Genomic DNA, 22,214 nt, shown 5'->3' on the forward strand with positions numbered 1-22,214 from the left:
CCACTCACTCATTCCTCTCCTCACTCACTCATTCCTCTCCTCACTCATCCCTCTACCCACTCACTCATTCCTCTACCCACTCACTCATTCCTCTGCTAACTCACTCATTCCTCTATCCACTCACTCATTCCTCTCCTCAATCACTCATTCCTCTACCCACTGACTTATTCCTCTCCTCACTCACTCATTCCTCTCCTCACTCACTCATTCCTCTATCCACTCACTCATTCTTCTCCTGACTCACTCATTCCTCTCCTCACTCACTGATTCCTCTATCTACTCACTCATTGCTCTACCCACTCACTTATTCCTCTATCCACTCACTCATTCCTCTCCTCAATCACTCATTCCTCTACCCACTCACTCATTCCTCTACCCACTCACTCATTCCTCTATCCACTCACTCATTCCTCTCCTCACTCACTCATTCCTCTCCTCACTCACTCATTCCTCTCCTCACTCACTCATTCCTCTACCCACTCACTCATTCCTCTCCTCACTCACTCATTCCTCTGTACCTACTATTTCCATCCTGTTTACCTTCAAATGCTAATGTCTTCTCACACACCCTCACAGACACACACAGCAATAATATTTGACTGGCTACCTGGACATCCCTTAGCCCAGTCGAGTGGACACCTAGAATTAACCATCACAGGAGTTGACGCCCCCTGACTTGTTTCAGATCACTCCTACAGAGGAGGGCTTGAAGAACTTGACCCAGCTGTCGGCCACCTATTCCCAGGGGTTTACGATATGGATGGGTCCCATCATCCCCTTCATCGTTTTATGCCACCCTGACACCATCCGGTCTATCACCAATGCCTCAGGTACCCATGCAGAGCTTGTGGTGGTGGGTGCAAGGTCAAGCCTCTGCGTGGTCCCTACAGTACCCAGGCCCCTCCTTGAGTATTCATGCCCATCACTGAGACTTCCATCTCAAAGTCTTCTCCCTCCATTGCCATCTGCTCCCTGCCTTGGTGTTCTGGGCACCACTGGGGCCCAAGACGCCTCAATTCAGGGCCCTTTCTTGAAGGAACCCCCATGCTTGAGGAGACAGGTCTAGACAGAGACATTTCCAGCTTCATGGGATCAGGAATCGGCAAGAGAGAGATGGGTGTGACACCCCAGAGAGCTGGGTGTTTGATGGGGCAGGCTGGAATGTTTCCTGGAGGAGGAGTTGTTGGAGCTGAGTCTGGACCAATGAGTAGGATTTTTTAAAAAGTGTGTGGCAGGATGATGCAGTGGGCTTCATCGGTATTTGGGGGCCAGGCCAGTACTGGCACAAGCTTTGTCCATCCCTCAGCCCAGAGCAGTAGGAGGACTTGTGGCTGGCAGCAAATCTGGGCTGTTATTTATGTGACGTCCACCTATGATGGGTCTGTTCCTTCTACCTCATCCTGTCACTCATCCACCCTACGTTCACTGCTCTCCTCCTGCAGGCTTCAGGATTCTCCAATAGGAGAACCCACACCAGCTGCTTGATCTCCCCTTGCTCTCTGCTCTTCTTGTCCTTGGACATACCAGGCTCAGCAAGGGAAGTGGCAGCATCCCACAGAAACTATGGTTCTGACCCCAAAATCCTTAGTGACTCTGTGCAGGTCACCAGCTCTCTGGCTGCTGAGGTTTCTTTCAGTTGTGAGTGCTGGAAACTCAGCTTTGTGTGCTCTAAGCAAATAAAGAGAATCAAAGTAGTGTAAAGTCCAGGGACGGTGGTCTTCAGGCATGCCTGAATCCAGGTGTCAATGAACATCATCAGGAATCTGTCTCCTTTTCTTAAGTTCACCATTTCTCTGCATCACTTTTTCTTTTAAGGCAGTCTTTCTCTTATGGTGTCAACCATGGGTCCCAGCAGCTCGGTTCTTGTTAGAAAGCTCAGCTTTCCCCCAGAGGTCCCATAAATAGCCTATAGTTTCAATATTATACCTGGTTATATCTTTTCTGTTTAACCTGGGATCGTATGGAGAAGTCATCACGTGTGTGGCTCAGCTTTGACCAAGGACACTTGGGGCATGGCAGAGACTTTCCGGCTCTTCTCTGACATGTGATTTGAAATTGTCTTTTCTCCTCCTTGTCATCCCTTCACCATGTTTGTAGCTTGTCCAAGGTCTGGGAGCTAAGGTCTCTTTGGAATTTGTCAGAGTCATTATTTTAGTCTTCCTGAGCCAGGTTTTGAAATCCATTCCTCTCATGCTTGAAGAAAAGCCTTGGTTACACCTGGGACACGTCTGGGACATTTAAGAAATCATATTTAAACTCTATCTAGGGCCTGTCTGTGGGGTACACAGAGGTCATGTCAGACTATCTCAGGTCCATGTCAGGAGATGACAGAGAGTGCTGGGGCAGACAGGGTGTCCTGGGCTCCTTTAAAGGTATTTTGTAGAGTGTGGAGCTGTGCTCGGTTGTTGCAGAACATGTTGGGACATATAGGAGCCACGTCAAGGTGTGCTGGGCTGTGCTATGCCTCGTTAGGTTGTGTCATTTGCAACTGTGCTGTTGCAGCCTGGGCTGGTCCTTCTTCCTCTATCCTCCCTTCGTCTTTTGCCCTTGGCCCCCTTCCCACTATGCTGGGCATGGAGTGGGGAAAGTGCTGGTAGGGAGCCTTGCCCTACACCTGAAGTTCCTCTCTTGCCCTCTACATGGCCCCTCATGATCCTCATTCATGCCAGCTGCCATTGCACCCAAGGATGATCTCTTCATCAGGTTTCTGAAGCCCTGGCTGGGTGAGTACCTGCACATGAAAGGGGTTGGGGACGACCTTGGGCAGGGGTGGGGAAGGTGCTGCTCTTGCCCACTGTCCTTGGTTGCCCTACTAGGAGAAGGGATACTGCTGAGTGGCGGTGACAAATGGAGCCACCACCGTCGGATGCTGACGCCCGCCTTCCATTTCAACATCCTGAAGCCCTATATAAAGATCTTCAACAAGAGTGCGACCATCATGCTTGTGAGTCCCTTGAACTCTGGGTCCCAGCTGGAGTCTTGGGGTGGAGGAACAATGGACAGATCTGGTCTGGAATTTTGGCTCTTCTGGATGACATTGGGCCATTGCTCTTCCTTTCTGAACCTTGGTTTCCTCATCTGTAAAATGGGGAGGATAATCCCTACTTAAAAGGTCATTTACTTGGCACAAGTAGGTTCTCAGAAGGTGTCAATTTCTGTGTTTTTCTCACAGAATCCCTGTAAACTCAAGAGAGTAAAAGTAAAGATTGCGTAGTAGTCATTGCTGAGTACAAATCACTTCAGAACACACTGGCTTAGAGCAAAAAGGGTTTACGATTTCTAACGAGTCTGTGAGACAGCTGGCCAGTTCTTCTGGATGTGGAAGGGATCACTCTTGGCACATGAGAAGCTGTGGGTCCAGTGGGCAGCTTTGTTGATCCTGGCTTAGTTCATTCACATGTTTGGGGCTTCACTAGCTTCAGACTGATCTGGGATGGCCTCAGCTGTGACAGCTGGACTTCCCCCATGTGATTCTCTGCCTCCAGAAGGCACCCGGTTGCTCACATGGCAGAGACTGTGTTCCGAGAAACTGAGAGGAGGCTGCAATGTCGGTGGACATTGTCTCTGCAATGCTTCAAAGTTCAACCAGGTTTGGGTCTATTAGAGTTACTACGTCATCATTTCACCACACTGTATTGGCCAAAGAAAGTCAAAAGTCCAGTACAGACTCAAAGGGGTGTAAAACAGAATGCATCTCTTAATGGGAGTTGCTGAAAAATTACTGTGCAAAGGGTGTGAATACAGGGAGAAGTGAAGAATTAGGGGTCAGGATTTTGTGAAGTGTCTAGGACTTTTTAAAATATGCAAGCTGATAAGTTGGCTTGTTACCATTTCATGGATTCTAACACAAGACACAAGACTCCTGGGTCAGAGACAAAGGGTAGTTGATTACTCATGGCACAATAAGTGACATGTACTTCTTGTTGGTTTGTATCTTTTTTCTGAGTCAACCTAAATTCCATGGGGGTGACACTGGTGGGCCTCTATAGTAGTCTGCTCATGCAGTACATTGTATGACAGACAATGTGCATTAGGCTTAGGGAATCTGCTTTAATAGTGGCAGATACAAGCCTGATACTGGTCCAGGGGGAGTCACTGCCTTGTCTCTCCAGGTTGTTTTCTGCAAACACAACTCTGAGAAATGGCTCAAGTAAGAACATAATGGTCTTGCATTGGTGGCATACCCAGCAAGGATGCTCAGGGCTGATGAAGAAGTGCCTCTTCCAACACAGGGATATTTTTGAAACGAATTTATTGCAATGGAGATGAATAAAGCAAACATTTACTGGGCACTCATCATATGCCTAAAAAAAGTCGTGTCCCAATGCCGGGATATAAGTTGTCTAATTTAATTTTAATAACCCTGTTAGGTTATGGTTATTTTTGTCCTATTGCAGATGACGAACTGAGGGCCAGAGAGATTAGAGAGCTGGACACAGTTCAACCAGTCAGGAGGTGAGCTAGGAGTGGTGGAGCAGAGATTCTATCCTGATTGATCTGGCCCCAAAGCAGATCATCTTGATCTTTATTGAATATTTGACAGGTGGGACCTAGAGGAGTGCACTAGGTTGACCAAGGGCACACAGAGCTTAGGAGACAGAGCTGAAACTTGAATGCTGGTTTCTTGACTCCAAGCCATGGGTCTTCATCTCCTAATACAAACAGCTTCTGCTCCCATCCAAGTCTGGTTCTTGCTGGCAATGGGTTCCTGGGGCAGAGGAGCAGCCGGCTGGTTGTGGGGGAGTCCATCCTGATGCTTCGGGCTGGGGAGGAGCACAAAGGCAGCAGGGCCCAGCTCTAGCTCTCTTCCCTTCTCTGGCCAGGACAAGTGGCAGCACCTGGCCTCAGAGGGCAGCAGTCGTCTGGACATGTTTGAGCACATCAGCCTGATGACCTTGGACAGTCTGCAGAAATGCATCTTCAGCTTTGACAGCCATTGTCAGGAGTGAGTTCCTTCCCAGGGCCTGGGATGTGAATCCACGGACCAAAGGGAGTAAGTTGGGAAGGGAGGAATGAGCAAAGTAACCAGAAGTAACTTTCTGGAGGATTTGTATCATAGCTGTGCTTTGAAGGTCGACGAAGAGAAGAAAGTGTTGTCTTTCCAGGTAGGTAGAAATATTTGGGCAAAAGCAAGGTTAGGATGAGCCAAGCATGTGCAGGAGACAGTAGAAACGAGGTTGTGGAAGTAGGGGCTAGATATTAAGGACACTGAAAATCAGGAAAAGTGGTATGAAGTTTATAAAGAGATTTCCGGAGAGCTTTTGTAATTTCAGCTGATGATGAATGTGGTAAGAGTTGAGCTGTATGGGAAACTGATAGCCCGCCACCACGTCCAGGTAATTTCTGTATTTTTAGTAGAGAGGGGATTCACCATGTTATCCAGGCTGGTCTCGAATTCCTGACCTCAGGTGATCTGCCCTTTTTGGCCTCAGAAAGTGTTGGGATTACAGGCATGAGCCACTGTGCCTGGCTGCTCTTTCTTTCTTACATGGTGAAAGAGAGAGAGGGAGAAAGAGAGATGAGAGAGATTTGGTTATTGGGGCGGGGGGAGGGTAGCTGGAGCAGGGATGAATTGGAAGAGGATGAAGTCTGAGTTGTGTGGACACTTTTGGTAAGAAAAATGATCAGTACTGGATACTGGGTGGGAGAGAGAGGAGAGAAACGTGGTGTCCAAGCTGTACTCTAGGTGCCTAGGTGCATGGAGACACTCTCTCAGATATGAGATGCAGGGAGAGAAGACGGTCTGGAGAGTCAATCTCATGACTGATATCCACCATGTATCTCTAGGACCATCTGTTTCTAGATACTGAGTTTCCTGATGGGAGGTCGCTCCTGGCTGCTGGTGGGAGGTGTTCCTTGGGCTTTGCATATGTTACAGTGTTGCCTCCCTTTCTGCCCTCGGCCTGCAGGAGGCCCAGTGAATATATTGCCACCATCTTGGAGCTCAGTGCCCTTGTAGAGAAAAGAAGCCAGCGTATCTTCCAGCACATGGACTTTCTGTATTACCTCACCCAAGACGGGCGGCGCTTCCGCAGGGCCTGCCGCCTGGTGCATGACTTCACAGATGCTGTCATCCAGGAGCGGCGCCGCACCCTCCCTACTCAGGGTATTGATGATTTCCTCAAGGACAAAGCCAAGTCCAAGACTCTGGATTTCATTGATGTGCTTCTGCTGAGCAAGGTGGGTTTCTCTATGATCTGAATTTAAGTGAGAGAATAGAGCTTGATGTCAAATGTCAGATGAAATAAATTGGTCTTGATCCAAAGGGCACTGGGAGCCATGGAAGATGCTTGAGAAATGGAAGGTCACAGATAGGTTTTAGAGATGACTTTACTGCATGCAGCTCATGGGGCACTGCTAATTTTGAAACTGTGAAGAGCCTGAGATTTTACTTAACTTACAAGTTACTGTGTTAGTCTTTCACATTTTTATGTATATCTATATGTTTATGTCTATGTCTATATCTATGATGACAGATGCACCAAACCCCTGGATCATAGCAGCCCATTAGCTATTTACAGCAATAACATCAGACAGAGTAGGATTGTAGTGCTGGTTCCCCATTCCTAGGGCAACACAATGTTTTTTACCTGTAAATGCACAATAATTTGCACCATAGGAGAGGGGCCCCCACATGATGAGTCTTATATCTTATATAGGACTGCTAGCTCATATGTTCCTTCTTTCTTACAGGGTGAAAGTTGAGAGAGAGAGAGAGAGAGAGACAGAGAAAGAGAGAGAGAGAGAGAGAGAGAGAGAGAGAGAGAGAGAGAGAGAATGCTTTGTTCTGGAGTATAAATTACTCCTCTCCTGTGAGATGGCAATTTCTATAGTTTTATAACCCATATATCTTCTGGAAAGATAAGACTCTCTGAGTTTACCACTCTAGAATGTGAGCAAATATTTTTGGAGCAATACATAATTTCTGACCTCCAAGGCAAATTGCCATTCAAATATCCTGTACCCCAGGTTGCCAGTATCTTTTTCTCTGAAAGTCTGTATTATGCAGAAAAAGAAAACATTCGAGAGCCATTGATTCCTGCCACCAGGGTCCAAAGAGGAGACAAAGAAGCTGGGGGAGGCCCTCGGAGTTGGGGCTCTGGTGACGGTGAACAAGAGAGATTTAGGCGTGCAGAGTGGATTTGAGTTTTCTTAAGAAGATCAGAGCTTCAGAGATCATCTCAGGTTAGACTCTGAAGTCTCAGAGATAGTATACTTTGTGTGTGTGTGTGTGTGTGTGTGTGTGTGTGTGTGTGTGTGTGTGTCTTTCTTTCTCTTCAGGATGAAGATGGGAAGGCGTTGGCAAATGAGGATATAAGAGCAGAGGCTGACACCTTCATGTTTGCAGGTGAGGGTCCCAGTGTGGGACTACAATGGGGACAGAAGTCTCTCCATCTCAGGATCCAGGTGGGTGGACCCTGGATCACTCCATTCTGCCCATCTTCCCCCTCCCTCCATCCTCCTGAGGGGCTCAATATCTGGGCGCTGTCCACCCTCTGGTGCTGAAGTCAAGCTTACCTGGCTGCTCCTCAGGCCATGACACCACGGCCAGTGGTCTCTCCTGGGTCCTGTACAACCTTGCGAGGCACCCAGAATACCAGGAGCGCTGCCGACAGGAGGTGCAAGAGCTTCTGAAGGACCGCGATCCTAAAGAGATTGAATGGTGAGTGCAGGTTCTTCTGGCCTGTTCCTGAGCCCATCATTTGTTCTGCTCCCCAAGTGAGGAGGGGTGGAGGAGTTGTTTTGTTGATTCTTCCACTATTGTGTAGTGGGTATAAAAGCAGAAGACCACAGGCAGGGCTTGACACCCAGCCTGGCTGTCAGGGGAAACGTTGCAGGCCTTTAGGACCGAAAGACCCGGGCTGCTGAGAGAATTGGTGACAGTATGTGAGGACAGATAATGCCACTTTGCACATGTTCAGCAAATGAACTTCCCCTCCACTCTCTTTCTTTTCTCCCAGAAATATCATTTTTTTCGAACATCCTCACTTCTTGAATGTTTGCTCATGTGGCGAGGGGAAGTTGTTTTGTCAATTCTTCCATTATTGCTTAGCAGTACTAGGAGAAGAGCCCAGAGACAGAACTTGGTATCTAGCTTGGCTCACAGGGGAAAATTTTCAGGCTTTTGGGACACAGAGTCCTAGCCTGCTGAGAGAACTAGTGACAATATGTGAAGGCAGATGATGACACCTAGACACGTTCAATCAATGAATTTTACCTTCACTTCTTTCCTATTTTCTCTGAATTAGCATTTTTTTGAACATCTTTACTTCCTGAAAGTTTGCTCTTTTGTTCACTAATTCCTACCCTCCAGTCCAGTCCAGGGAGTTGTTAGGAAGACCTGGGGGTAAAAGTCATGTATCTTTGTCTAGAACACCTACATCATTCATCCATTCAGTCTTCATTCAGCACACTCTTCCATACACGTTTCCAATGCCAGTTCTGTTCCCAGCACCTTTCTGTGCTCTGGAGACCTGGAAAGAACCCTGCCTATGGATGTGTCTTCCAGGTACTCCCAGCCTAGTGGGAACAGTCCCAGTGCAAGACATTCCCAGTCCACATGGGCAAGAATAGAGTTGAGAGCAAGAGAAGCATGGCTGGGAGTACAGAAAGTGTTTCAAGCCAGATGTGTTGGCTGTCACTCGTGATACCAAGTACCAAGGAGGCTGAAGTAGGAGAATCATTTGAGGTCAAGTTTAAGATCAACCTGGACAATACAGAAAGAACCCATTTCTAAAAAAGTAAAAAACCAAAATACTAAAGTGCAACTGAAACCCTGAATGATGATCAGTAGATGTTTGGATGCTGTAGTGCTCTAGGTGAAAAAGACAATCTGGGCAAAAATGCAGAAAGGGGAGTGGGAGAGAGGGAGAAGAGGGAAAGAGAGGTTTGTGCATTGGGGGAAGGAGATGATCATAAAGGGAGAAAGAAGTAAGAGGGAAGGAAAGTGAGGGAGAGCAAGATAAAGAGAGGAGGGAAGACAGAAGAAGACAGAGAGAGAATGAGAGAGGAAGGAACTGAGTTATGATGAGATAATAACCATGGCAGTGAAAGCGGAGTCTGGCTGTGGAAGGCATGGGAAAATGGTAATGGCTTCCATTTTAACCCAAAGGCAATGGGGAGCCATAACAAGTGGTTCAGCATGGGAGTGACAGGTCATATCTGGGCACCAGAAAAATCTTTTCAGGGCTACTGTGGATAGAAGACCAGCTGTAGAATGAAGTCCCAGTGAAGACATTCTGGGACCTGAGCCAGGCCAGAGGCTGGGGATGGAGAGGAGGCAATGGATTGGACAGGTGTTTTGGAGACAGTGTCTTCCTGTCCAAGCCTTTGCTCAGCACAGCAGTCTTAAAAGGTGGCAAAACTTTTTGTGCTTTTAAAAACCAAAATATCAAGAAATATTGCACATTTTGTAAAAAAAAAAAAAAAGTGCCCAAAATTTATAAAATGAGCTTCCTTCTTAAGTCTCACCCTAGCAGTTTCTACCATCAATGGTTTTGTGTGTGTCCCTCCAGAAAATGGCTATCCTGATTCCCACATTACATGAACACACACTCTTTGTATACAAATAAGAGCGTATAAAATAGACATAGTATTTTTTCCCAAGATGGTGGATTGGAGGCAATGTCAGTGTGCCTCTCCCATGTGGAAGGACAGAATAGTGTGTAGAGATTCACACTGTGAACTTTCTTTTCCCAAGAAACAACACAGGGACTTAACAGGAAAACCAAAAGAATCCACAGGTCCTTCAATAGAAACTGCAGGCTGCATCCCACTCTGTAAGACAGGTGAAAACCTGTAAATCCACAGAGGGTGAGAGGGGGAGAGACTGCCTCGAGGATACACATCTTCACTGAGGAATCTGAAATTCCAGACCACAGGGGAAGGCCTTAACTCTACCCAGGGCTTGAACTGATCTAAGGAGTGGTGAGAAATATAAAAGTAGAAGCAGCAGTAGGAAGTGCCTTTCAGGCATTCCCAATCTCCAGCATGGACTGAGGGAAGCCATTCCTTATTGTATCTCACAGGGGGCCTTGGGGAAGTCAGACAACTAGCTCAGGCAGGGGTCACAGGTTGAACGAAATGACCAACTGAATTTCTTGATAAAACCTCGAGTGGGAATGAACTCCCTTGAACAGAACCTGGAAGGCAAGCAGGAAGTGTGCTGTAGACAGGAGTTCAGGAGCTGGGTGCCTGGCCTTGGACAGGGACAAAAAAGGGCGTGGCCTGAAACCATTGGTATTTCTGTGGAAAAAGCTTATGGCCTGGGGCAAATCTTAGTTCTGTTCACAGACTACCTGGATCTAAATCCAGTGCTATGAGTGGAACACTGCAGGTGTGAGACCCACCTTGTGCCAACTGCATGGGAGCTGGGTGAGGCTTACTGCCACCTGCTACTCTCCACTCCTTTGGCAAACTCCTCTGTGAGGCAGGGGCAGTTATACTCACCTCTGGAACATTACCCCAGTGACCTGAGAACAAGAACGGCCCTCTGACTCTCACAGGGCAAAACAAACAAACAAAAAAACACTTGCAAAAAAAAAAAAAAAAAAAAAACCTAGGGATATACTTAACCAAGGAGGTTAAAGCTCTCTACAATGAGAACTACAAAGCAGTGCTGGACAAAACCATAGCTGACACAACCCAGTGAAAACATATTCCATGTTCATGGATTGGAAGAATCAATATTGTGAAAATGATCACACTGTGCAAAGCAATCTACAGATTTAATGCAATGCCTATTAAAATAGCTTCATCATTTTTCACACAACTGGGAAAGGCAATTCTAAAATTCATATAGAACCAAAAAAGAGCCTGCGTAGTCAAAGCAATACCAGGCAAAAAGAAAAAGTTTGAAGGTATCACATTACTGGACTTCAAATGACATTACAAGGCTACAGTCACCAAAACAGCATGGTACTGGTATAAAAGTAGGCGTTTAGACCAATGGAACAGAAAGGAGGACCCAGAAATAAAGCCAAATACTTACAGCCAACTGATCTTTGACAAAGCACACAAAAACATAAATAGGGGAAAGGACACCCTATTCAATAAATGGTGCTGGGAAAGCTGGATAGCCATATGTAGAAAAATGAAACTGGATCCTCATCTCTCACCTTGTACAAAAATCAAAGGCTTAAATCTAAGACCTGAGAGCGTAACAATTCTATAAGATAACCTTGGAAAAACTCTTCTGGACATTGGCCTAGGCAAAGAATTCATGATCAAGACCACAAAAGCAAATACAACAAAAACAAAAATAAATCAGTGGAACTTAATTAAACTAAAAAGCTTCTGTACAACAAAATAATAATAATAATAATAACAATAATAGCAGAGTTAACAGACAACCTATAAAGTAGGAGAAATTTTTGCAAACTATCCATCTGACAAGAGGCTAGTATCCAGAATCTACAAGGAACTCAAACAAATCAGCAAGAAAAAAAAAACAATTCCATCAAAAAGTGGACAAAGGACACCAATAGATAATTCTCGAAAGAAGATACACAAACAGCCAAGAAACATATGAAAAAATGCACAACATTGCTAATCATCAGGGATATGCAAATTAAAACCATAATGAGATACCACCTTATTTCTACAAGAATGGCCATAATTAAAAAGTTCAAAAACAACAGATGCATGTTGTGGATGTAGTGATAAGTGAAATGTAGTGAAATGCTCATACACTGCTATGAAATTAACACAACCTCTGTGGAAAACAGTAAGGATATTCTTCAGGGAACTGAAAGTAAAGCTACCATTCCATCCAGCAATCTCATTACTAGGTATCCACCCAAAGGAAAAGTCATTACATGAAAAAGACAAAAGCACACACATGCTTACAGTAGCACAATTCACAACTGTAAAGATACGGAACCAACCTAAGTGCCCATTGACCAATCAGTGGATAAAGAAAATGTGGCATATATACACCATGGAATACTACTCAGCCATAAAAAGGAATGAAATAATGTCTTTTGCTGCAATTTGGATGGAGTTGGAGGCCATTATTCTAAGTGAAGTAAGTCAAGAATAGAAAACAAAATACCATATATTTTCACCTATATGTGGGAGTTAAGCTGTGAGGACACAAATACATACAGAGTGATATAATGAGCTATGGAGACTTGGAGATCAAGGTTGGGAGATGGGTAAGGGAGAAAAAACTACATACTGGGGACAGTATACACTTGGGTGATGGGTGCACTAAAACCTCAGAATTCACCACTATAGAAATCATCCATGTAACCAAACCGCTTGTACGCCAAATGCTATTGAAATAAAAAGAAATAAAGTAGACACATATCTTCACATTAACAATATATCTTTGGGAGCTTTTCTTTTCTTTTTCTCAAAATATGAGTTTTGGAATATTTGTTTTATTTTTAATTGACAAATTTTACTTATATATATTTATAGGGTGCAACGTGATGTTATGATATATGTATACAATGTGGAATGATTAAGTCAATTTAATAAACATACCCATCATCTCATATACTCATCATTTTTGTGGTGAGAACTTTTGAAATTTGCTCTTTTAGCAATTTTGAGAAATATATTATTATCATCTGTAGTCACCATGCATGTAATAGATCTCAAAACTTATTTCTCCTGTGTAATGGAAACTTGTACCCTCTGACCAATGTCTTTCCATTCTTTCTTCTTCCCTTCTCTGGTAACCATCATTCTCTTCTTGGTTTCTATGATTTCTGTATTAGCTATTTTAGATCTCACAGGTAATTAAAGTCACCTGCTATTTGTCTTCTTGTGCCTGGCTTATTTCACTTAGCGTAATGTCCTCCAGGTTCTTCCATGTTGTCACAAATGAAAGAATTTTCTTCTGTTTTTAAGGCTGAATAGCACTCCGTTCTGTATATATACCACATGGAAAATGAGTTTTGAATTACAAAAGCAATGATGAGAACAGGTTCTTCTTGCACTCAATGAGACATTACAGATAAGACAAGGGTTATCCTTGACATTCCTGCTACCCCACCAAATCTTCCTTTCTCCAAGGGGGCCTGTAGAGATACTGATTTGTCATCTATCTGTCTGTCTGTTTACCAATCTATCTACATATCTTTCTATCATCTCTCTCCTTTTATGTTCCATATATTTTTTGTCCTATACTATTTACATTTATGGACATTTCGGAACATGTTTTTTTTTTTTTTTTTCCACTTAATAGTGTGTCTGATAGCTATTTTTTCTGAGTGCTGAATAGCATTCTATGTTTTATTTGTCCCATCCCTTTCTTGAAGACACTTGTATAAACATTTCCAATCATTGTAGATATGGTCAATTTGCCTTCCAGAGTCTCTGTACTGATTTACCTTCTGGACTGCATTGTGTGACAGGACTAGTGATCCTCATTTTCTCCTTTAGTGTAGCTGTATAGTGTTCCATTCTGTGGATGTTTGTTGCGGGAAGTCAGGGACCCTGAATGAAGGTACCAGCTGGAGCCCCAGCAGAGAAACATAAATTGTGAAGATTTCATTTTAATATGGACATTTATCAGGTCCCAAATAATGCTTTTATAATTTCTTACTCCTGTCTTTACTCTAATCTCTTAATCTTGTTATCTTCATAAGGTGAGGACGTACGTCAACTCAGGATCATTGTGATAATTGTGTTAACTGTACAAATTGATTGCAAAACATGTGTGTTTGAACAATATGAATTCAGTGCACCTTGAAAAAGAACAGAATAACAGCATTTTTTAGGGAACAAGGGAAGACAACCATAAGGTTTGACTGCCTGCAGGGTTGGGCAAAAAGAGCCATATTTTTCTCCTTGCAGAGAGCCTACAAATGGACGTGCAAGTAGGGAAGATATTGCTAAATTCTTTTCTTAGCAAGGAATATTCATACCCTGGGAAAGGCATGCATTCCTGGGGGGAGGCCTATAATGGTCGCTCTGGGAATGTCTGTCTTATGTGGCTGAGATAAGGACTGAGATTCACCCTGGTCTCCTACAGCACCCTCAGGCTTACTAGGGTGGGGAAAACTCTGCGCTGGTAAATTTGTGGTCAGACCAGTTCTCTGCTATCAAACCCTGTTTTCTGTTGTCTAGGATGCTTATCAAGACAATATATGCACTGCTGAACATAGACCCTTATCAGTAGTTTGGCTTTTGCACTTTGCCTTGTGGTCTTTGTTAGACCCTTATCAGTAGTTCTGCTTTTGCCCTTTGTCCTGTTCCCTCAGAAGTGGTCTTTGTTAGACCCTTATTAGTAGTTCTGCTTTTTGCCCTTTGAAGCATGTGATCTTTGTACCTACTTCCAGTTCTTACATCCCCTCCCCTTTTGAAATCCTTAATAAAAGCTTGCTGGTTTTGAGGCTCAGGTGGGCATCATGGTCCTACCAATATGTGATGTCACCCTCGGTGGCCCAGCTGTAAAATTCCTTTCTTTATACTGTCTCTCTTTATCTCACAGCTGGCTGACACTTATGGAAAATAGAAATAACCTACACTGAAATATTGGGGTTGGGTTCCCCCAATAGATGTTTATCTAAACATCTCCCCATCTATGTATATTTGGCTTGTTTCATCCTTTTGCTAAATTAAACCTGTGCAATTGGCATGTGTCTACAGTGATCATTGCTCATATGTGTAAGCATCTCTGCAGGACAAATTCTCAAAAGTGCAATTGCTGAATCAAGGACCATTTGCATTCTACAATTGTAATAATGATTGCAAATCCATTTCTATATTTGCTGAGTTTGATGGCACAAGCTTTCCCACAAATTTGCCAATAGTGTTATTGTATTACTAAATTTAAAATGTTTGTCGGTCTTCACATTTCATCTTTTAATGAGCATTTTCTTAAATAAGAGTGAGAGAGAGCATCCTTTGCCCAAGTTGATAAGCCACTTATGTTCTTTCTATGGGAGTGGTGATCTTATATTTTCCGCTGTTTTTCTTTGGGTTCCTTTTTCTTATTTACTTATAAGAATGTGTACCACAATTAATGGTTTTTTTCTGTCTTTTGTTGCAAAATATTGCCTTTTGACTTTTTTGGAGGGTACTTTTGGCTAATTCTTATAAAGTTACATTTGTCCATATTTTCTTTTGTACCATACTACCCATCTATTTCCCAGAGTTTTGTGGAGCTTTCTTTAGCAGATGGGAAGTTTTCACTTATTCACACGTCTGTCTCTGACCTTTTTAGTCGTTTGAATGCATCCTTTTTTATGGCATTGCCAGACTATTTTTATTACTGTGACTTTTTTTTTCTTTTTGCTTTTTTTGAGACGGAGTCTAGCTGGAGTGCAGCAGTGCGATCTCGGCTTACCAAAACCTCCCATCTCCCGGGTTCAAGAGATTCTCCTGACTCAGTCTCCTGAATAGCTGGGATTACAGGCACTGTCCACCATGCCCAGCTAATTTTTGTATTTTTAGTAGAGACGAGGTTTCACCACGTTGGTCAGGCTGGTCTCAAACTCCTGACCTCAAGTGATCCGCTCACCTCGGCTTCCCAATACTGTGACTTTCTAATAGGTTTTAATATGTGGCAGAGTGGCTTTTTCTGTTGTTGTTAAGTCAACCCTTACAAACATTTGTTGTATGGTAAAGTGTATGTTTCATTTGGATTGAGGAAAATTTATAATGAAATACAGAGATTTCATGTTTCCTTTTAAGTTTAATCCAGGTATTTTATATTATTTTGACTAGTATATTTTCTTTTATTATGTTTTCAGTTGATGGTTATTTCTACATGGTAAAACTAATGATTTATGCAAATAAATTCTGTGCCCAATGAACATAGTACATGCTAAAGATGGTGTTGTGTATCAAGAGAAAAACTATAGATAATTAAGTAAAAGTTCTTGGGACAACTGGAAAGCCTTCTGGAAAAAAGGCAACTGAACCTGGTTCTCATGTCTTATGACAAGATAATGTTCAGATTAATCATTTTTTTCTAAAAGAGTCCTAAAAGCTCTGGAAGGAACCATGAGAAAATTATTTCATAGCTCCAGAGTAGGGATAACCTTATTTTTACATAAATCCCAGGGGCTATGAAAAACTGATACACTGTTAAATGAGAAAAGATACAGGCCAGGCATGGTGGTTCATGCCTGTAATCCCAGTACTTTGTGAGGCCAAGATGGGGAGATCACTTGAGATCAGGAGTTCAAGACCAGCCTTGTCCACATGGGGAAACCCCGTCTCTACTAAAAATGAAAAAAATTAGCTGGCTGTGGTGGTGAATGCCTGTAGTCCCAGCTACTTGGAAGGCTGAGGCAGGAGAATCACTCGAACCTGGGAGGCGGAGGCTGCAGTGAGCCGAGATTGTGCCACTGCACTCCAGCCAGGGCAACAGTGACTCCATTCTAGCCCCCCACTCCCCCAAAAAGGATACATAGTAGTGTCTATAGTAGATGCTGTGCTCCCATATAATTTTTTAAGATGCTAAAAATTAGCCCAGAAAGCATACATTAAGAAAATAATAATCTGGCATCGTGTGGGGAGAAGTAAATGGCATTGGGCCATAGAGGTGGATTATGTTTTAAAGTTCTAAAATTCTGAACCAAATAAGTGCACACAATATTAAAATTTTAAATAGCCACTGCAAAAGAAGAAAGATTAAGCAGAGAATTCAGTTCCTTTGCTGGATCTTAAATGTTTATAAACATTTTCCAGTGGGGCCTCTAGTGTTTTCTAAGTGTAAAATCACTATCTGCCAAAATGATATATTTGCTCCCACATTTCAAATTGCATGACTCTTTCTTTCCCTTGCCTAATTGAACGTTCTGGTATCTCTAGTACCATGCTAAATAAGAGCAAAACATTGGATCTGGGTATTTTGTTTGTTACTCATTTGCATTTGAGTTTGCTTTCTTGCCACAGACAATGTTTATTTTTACGCAAATTTGTTAACCTTTTACCGCTGGCTTCTGGGTGTTTTCCTCAGAGTATTTATTTTTAACTGCTTGGCTAAATTTTCTCTGATGCTTTCCTAATTGTCTGCTTCTCTAATTGTTTTCTGCTTTTAAAAATTCTCAAATGTTTGATCCCCATGGAGTTTATTTTGTGACAGGGAGAAAATGTCTCATCTGGAAATAGAAAAGGTGGAGAGTTGTGTCTTCGCTCTCCTGATAATGATTGGGGCTGGGGTGTTTCCTTAGGGACGACCTGGCCCAGCTGCCCTTCCTGACCATGTGCGTGAAGGAGAGCCTGCGGTTACATCCCCCAGCTCCCTTCATCTCCCGACACTGCACACAGGACATTGTTCTTCCAGATGGCCGAGTCATCCCAAAAGGTGCCCACAGCCTCATGAGGAGGAGCCTCCCAGGTAGGAAGATGGGCCCCTCAGGGGATCCTCGTCCTGACTGCCCCCTTCTCTCCCACAGGCATTATCTGCGTCATCAATATTATAGGGGTCCATCACAACCCAACCGTGTGGCCGGATCCTGAGGTGCTGCCTTCCTCATTCACCACCACCACTCCCATCCTCTACTCTTTTTTTGTTTTGTTTTTTGTCAATTCCAATGTTCCTAGTGGAGGGGGCAGGGTTTTGATGAGGAAAATCCAACATCACCTCGCCCCAACACACACATTTGTCTCTCCAACAAGGTTGCTGGACCTAGGAGACCTCACCCAGCAAACCTATGTCTCACCTGCAGGTCTATGACCCCTTCCGCTTCGACCCAGAGAACAGCAAGGAGAGGTCACCTCTGGCTTTTATTCCCTTCTCTGCAGGGCCCAGGTAAGAGCATCCTGTGTCTGAGGCAGGGATGGGGTGATGTTTGCGGGAGTGGAAAAAGGAGGACGTTACAGATGGTCCCAGTTCCAGCTCTTCCCTCCATTCCTTCACAGTTTATGGGAAAACGTCCATGGAATGGGGATGAGTAGGTCCTACAGGGGTCCTGAGTGCTTAAAATCCCCTTCTCTATCTGCTGGTCTGAGCTGGGAGCTGGAGTCTGGCCCAGGCTCTGGGACATGCAAGTCCACATGGGGGTCCCAGGCACGCTTAATCCCTCTCTATATCTCTCAGGCTGAGCTGGGTGTGGTTGGGGGGGTCCCGGGTCAGGCTCCTGGAGTGATGGGACCCAAATGCGGGTCTTGGGTGCAGTCACAGTCCACTCTCCCGCCTGCAGGAACTGCATCGGGCAGGCGTTCGCCATGGCGGAGATGAAAACAGTCCTGGCACTGATGCTGCTGCACTTCCGGTTCCTGCCGGATCACACTGAGCCCCGCCGGAAGCCGGAGTTGATCTTGCGCGCTGAGGGCGGGCTTTGGCTGCGGGTGGAGCCCTTGAACGCAGGCTTGCAGTGACCATCTGACCCATCCACCTTATTTTGCAGATTCTCGTGAATAAAACGGTGCTGTCACCTCTGCCTGGGCCTCACTGACTGCCGGCAGGTGGCTCTTGGGGATTGGGAGACTTCAGGGTGAGGTCTAACCGCGGTGGGTTGGGCGGGGTGTTGTCCCTGACCCCAAGACCCTGACTGCCTCTTTGGCTGAGCTTAGGGCCTCCATGCCTAGAGCAGGGTCTCTCAGAGCCCAAGTGTGGACTTCATCCTGTGAACAATATGGAGTCATAGGAGGTTTTTGAGCAGGAGAGGGACCAGGATTAAGAACGGATTTAAGAAGCGAGACCCAGGCTGGGTCAGTGAGAAGCAACCGTAGAGGCAGATCCTTTCTTCCGGTCTGGGAGTGTCCCAAGACTGAGGTTCCTGGCCAGTTCAGAACATAGGGATAGAAGGGTGCAGCTTTTACCCTGGCAGGCTCTCAGGAATTCTCAATTTCCTTTCCTGCCAACCTCCCACCCTACGTCTCCCCTTTCCAGTTGATCACTTTTCTGACCCCCTTTCCCTAACTTCAGATAGCTCCATTTTTTCCTCTTTTGAGCCCTCTGACTCTGCCCAGGCAGCCCGTCCATCAGGTACTACCTGAATCCTCCCCCTACTCTCTTCTGTTATGTGCCAGGCACTCTCGCAAGTGTCAGAGGTTGAGCACGTCCTCACCCTTTCACCTCTAGATTCCCCCTTCATTCCCATCACTGACCCATCTTGGGGTGGGGTGCAGTCAGGACCTTCTCATTTGACCCTTGAGATTCAAAGCCAGATGATTGGAAACAAAACACTACCCCAAAGTTATGGGATCTGGAGCCAGACTGTGGTGCTGAAGTCTCACATTTGCTGTGTGACTTGAGCCAGTTAATTCCCCTCTATGCACTTCAGTTTCCTCAAACATATAATGTGGGCAACAACCTACCTCAGGGTTTTTCTGAAGACAAAGTTTGAGGAACTCAGAACTGTGCCTGGTGCACATTGGATGCTTAATAAATGTGGCCATTATTACCTCCTCTCTGAGAAAGTCTGGCTAATAAAGCATGTTGCCTTTAGAGATAGTTTTTTTCTACTATGACTTTAAAGACTGTTTTGGAACTTATAGGCAAAAATTCTGATATTTGTGCTCCTTGAATAAGCTCCTGGTTGCCATGGTGCTTCATTGATGATAACCACACATGCAAGTGTTGTCCAGAGTATGCAGGATAAGGCAAAGGATCGTTTGTTTTTGTTTGGAATTTTATAGTATAAACATAGGATAAAACTTCTTCCAACCATATCACCTTTTGACCTTGCAAGGCCATGATCTCTGCTTTTCTGGAATGAAATGTCTTTCAGTGTTGACCTTCACATTCTAGCACCAGCAGGAAGCACAGGCGAGGGCACTATGAGTAGCATTAGAAGAGAATTCACACTGTAAAAATAATTCATTCCTTAGCTGGTGGAACCGATGGCTAGAACCAGAAAACCAGAAAAATGATGCCTCCATTGGAGGTAAGGGAGTGCATATACTAGAATGACCCACTGAGATTGCAGAGCAACTGTGTCAAAAATGCTTGGAGGAGAGACGAGGCTATCTTATCAGGACATATTACAGATCTATTATTAAGATATATTAAGTCCTATTACCAATCTCCTTTTTTCTCTCTTCCTCCCTTTGCCAGATTTTGCTCCAAATTCTTAGTTATTACATTTCCTGTACAGGTAAAAAAATTTAAAGAACTCCCTTTTTACCTGACACCTGCTTTCTCTCTCTCTCTGGCTTCCTCTCTCTGTCTCTCTCTCTTTATTCTGTCTATGTCTCTGTATCTCTCTCTTTTTTCTGTCTATGTCTCTGTATCTCTCTTTGTCTTCTATCTCTGTCTCTGTATCTCTGTCTCTCTCTCCTTCTTGGTCTCTCTCCACTTTTGGATTCTGACATCCTTCACTCAACTCAACATATTAATGTCCACACCCAAACTTAGGCTATATCTCTCCCAAAGACAGTGAGGAACTTTATATAAGAACCAGTTTCTCTGAGGGAAGTAGTTTATTTTCCTTTGTACATTTCTTCTAATTAAAAGGATAATATTTATAAAACACTGGACACAGTGCTGATGCCTAGAAAAAACTTAATGCTTGGTGGGATTTATGACTATCATGTTATTCTTACTTTTTCTTACACTAGGGGAAAATAAAATATATTTTGCCTGTCCATTTAAGAAGAACCATGTTCATAAGTGCCCAGACACATCCATGTGATGATCCCCACCTGTCCATAGATAGAAAACACATTTCTAGGCACAGATAATAGGATGAAGTTCATCACAATGGCTCATAAACAAGAGATTGTGATCACTTGAGGCTAAGCAAAAAGGGATAAGAAACAATAGCTAGTATGTATCAAATACATATTTTCACATACCTGAACCCTTACAACAGTCCTATGGGGACAGACATTATCTTCAGCTCTTCTATTATATTTTATCACCACCAAATTGGCACGCAGGAGCTTAGAAGACAGAATTTTCTGTAAAAGTTTTTATTTATGGCATTCTTCAGCTCCTTGTTCCTTAAGCTGAAAATGATTGGGCTAAGGAAGGGGGTGAAGACAGTATAGGTGGTGGCTATCAAGGCGTCACTGTACATAGAATGGAGGCCCTTGGGCTTGAGGTAGATAAGGGAGGCAAAACTATAGTGCACGACCACCACAGTGAGGTGGGATACACATGTGGAGAAAGTCTTGTGCCGGCCCTCAGGAGAGGGAATCCTCAAGATGGCAGCCACAATGAAGACATAGGAGAGGATGATGAGGAATAAACAGCCTATCAGGGCTGTGACACACACCAGCATCACACCCATGATGACAGATGATGTCTTGTTCCCACAGGCCAACTTCAAGAGGGAAAGCATTGGCCAGCATGCGAGGGGTGATGGCAACAGTGAACAGAATCTCAGAGATGGAGAGGGCACACAAGAAGAGGTACATGGGTGTGTGGAGTCTGTATTCAATCCAGATTGTGGCCATGATGAGAAGGTTACCAAGCAATGTGAACAGGAACATCAGGAGGTACAGCAGGAACAAGACAGGCAGGAGCTGCTGGGGGAAGGCTGAGAAGCCAAAGAGGATAAATTCAGACATGATGCTGTAGTTCTGACCAGGCATGGATACTGCATCTGGTGAGATTAGAAACAGAATTAAATGACAGTGGTTAAAACATAGACTGTAGCACAGATCAAATGACAACTCAACAGCTCTATGCTATTCAACAACTGGTAGAATTTTCTGGGTCTCACTTTCCTCATCTGTAAAATGGAGTAAATAATAATAGTTCTTAACATTCAGCAATGTGACAAAGATCAAATGACCTTAATATATTAGATGATCATGTCAGATTTTGGCTACTAACTATTAACGCTGACTAACATAAAGAAAAGTTTCAATACTTGGAGCCATTAGAGACAGGCATAGATGATCAGGATCAGAGTCTCTTGATAATGTGCCAGTTCTAGAAAACATACATTTTGATCTTGGGGTTTAAAAGTTTTTTTCCTGAGAGTCTTTATCTTTTAGTTGCTTATTTAACTCAATTACATTTATTTTAATACTGATTTATTGATACTCATTTGTGCCATCCTATTTCAAATTGTATATTTACTATTCTAAAAAATCTGAATAGAAAATTTGAAAGAAAAGGCTGAATACATACCTGTCAGACAAATATGCACCAAATGAAAGCTGAGGTTGCAATCTTAATAATAATAAAAGGTGGAATTTATGGAAACAATTATCACAATGTCTCTAATACCATATGCCACTCCAGGGAACCAGAGTTCCTTGAGATATGGCTGACCTGTGGTCTGGACACAGAAGAAAGCCTTAGGCACCTTGTACCAGTGTGAAATGAAACTTCCACTAAGTAATGGGATAAT

General features: G+C 43.9%; 2 protein-coding genes across 4 annotated transcripts in view; one reads left to right on the plus strand and one right to left on the minus strand.

The window, feature by feature from the left end:
* Positions 1-18,347, plus strand: part of CYP4F12 (cytochrome P450 family 4 subfamily F member 12) — a 21,015-nt gene extending 2,668 nt beyond the window's left edge. The window contains exons 3-13 of one of the 3 annotated variants that reach the window (XM_017893709.1): positions 686-830; positions 2,670-2,723; positions 2,817-2,944; positions 4,824-4,945; positions 5,910-6,180; positions 7,282-7,348; positions 7,534-7,663; positions 17,136-17,269; positions 17,361-17,425; positions 17,634-17,716; positions 18,108-18,347. In XM_017893709.1, the coding sequence (XP_017749198.1) occupies positions 686-830; positions 2,670-2,723; positions 2,817-2,944; positions 4,824-4,945; positions 5,910-6,180; positions 7,282-7,348; positions 7,534-7,663; positions 17,136-17,269; positions 17,361-17,425; positions 17,634-17,716; positions 18,108-18,285 (1,377 nt within the window). In that variant the 3' untranslated portion in view covers positions 18,286-18,347. Of the gene's footprint in view, positions 1-685; positions 831-2,669; positions 2,724-2,816; positions 2,945-4,823; positions 4,946-5,909; positions 6,181-7,281; positions 7,349-7,533; positions 7,664-17,135; positions 17,303-17,360; positions 17,426-17,633; positions 17,717-18,107 lie in introns of all 3 variants that reach the window. The other 2 variants (XM_017893707.1, XR_001889528.1) reach the window with 2 other exon arrangements.
* A 2,421-nt stretch (positions 18,348-20,768) lies between these two features.
* LOC108543259 (olfactory receptor 10H3-like) lies at positions 20,769-21,806 on the minus strand. Its single transcript, XM_017893675.1, is given in 2 exon segments — positions 20,769-21,192; positions 21,194-21,806. Coding segments are annotated over 2 exon segments (678 nt in total). The 5' UTR covers positions 21,448-21,806.
* Positions 21,807-22,214: the final 408 nt, after the last annotated feature.

This window comes from Rhinopithecus bieti, unplaced genomic scaffold, assembly GCF_001698545.2.
Source record: "Rhinopithecus bieti isolate Rb0 unplaced genomic scaffold, ASM169854v2 scaffold_23826, whole genome shotgun sequence".
Taxonomy (NCBI): domain Eukaryota; kingdom Metazoa; phylum Chordata; class Mammalia; order Primates; family Cercopithecidae; genus Rhinopithecus; species Rhinopithecus bieti.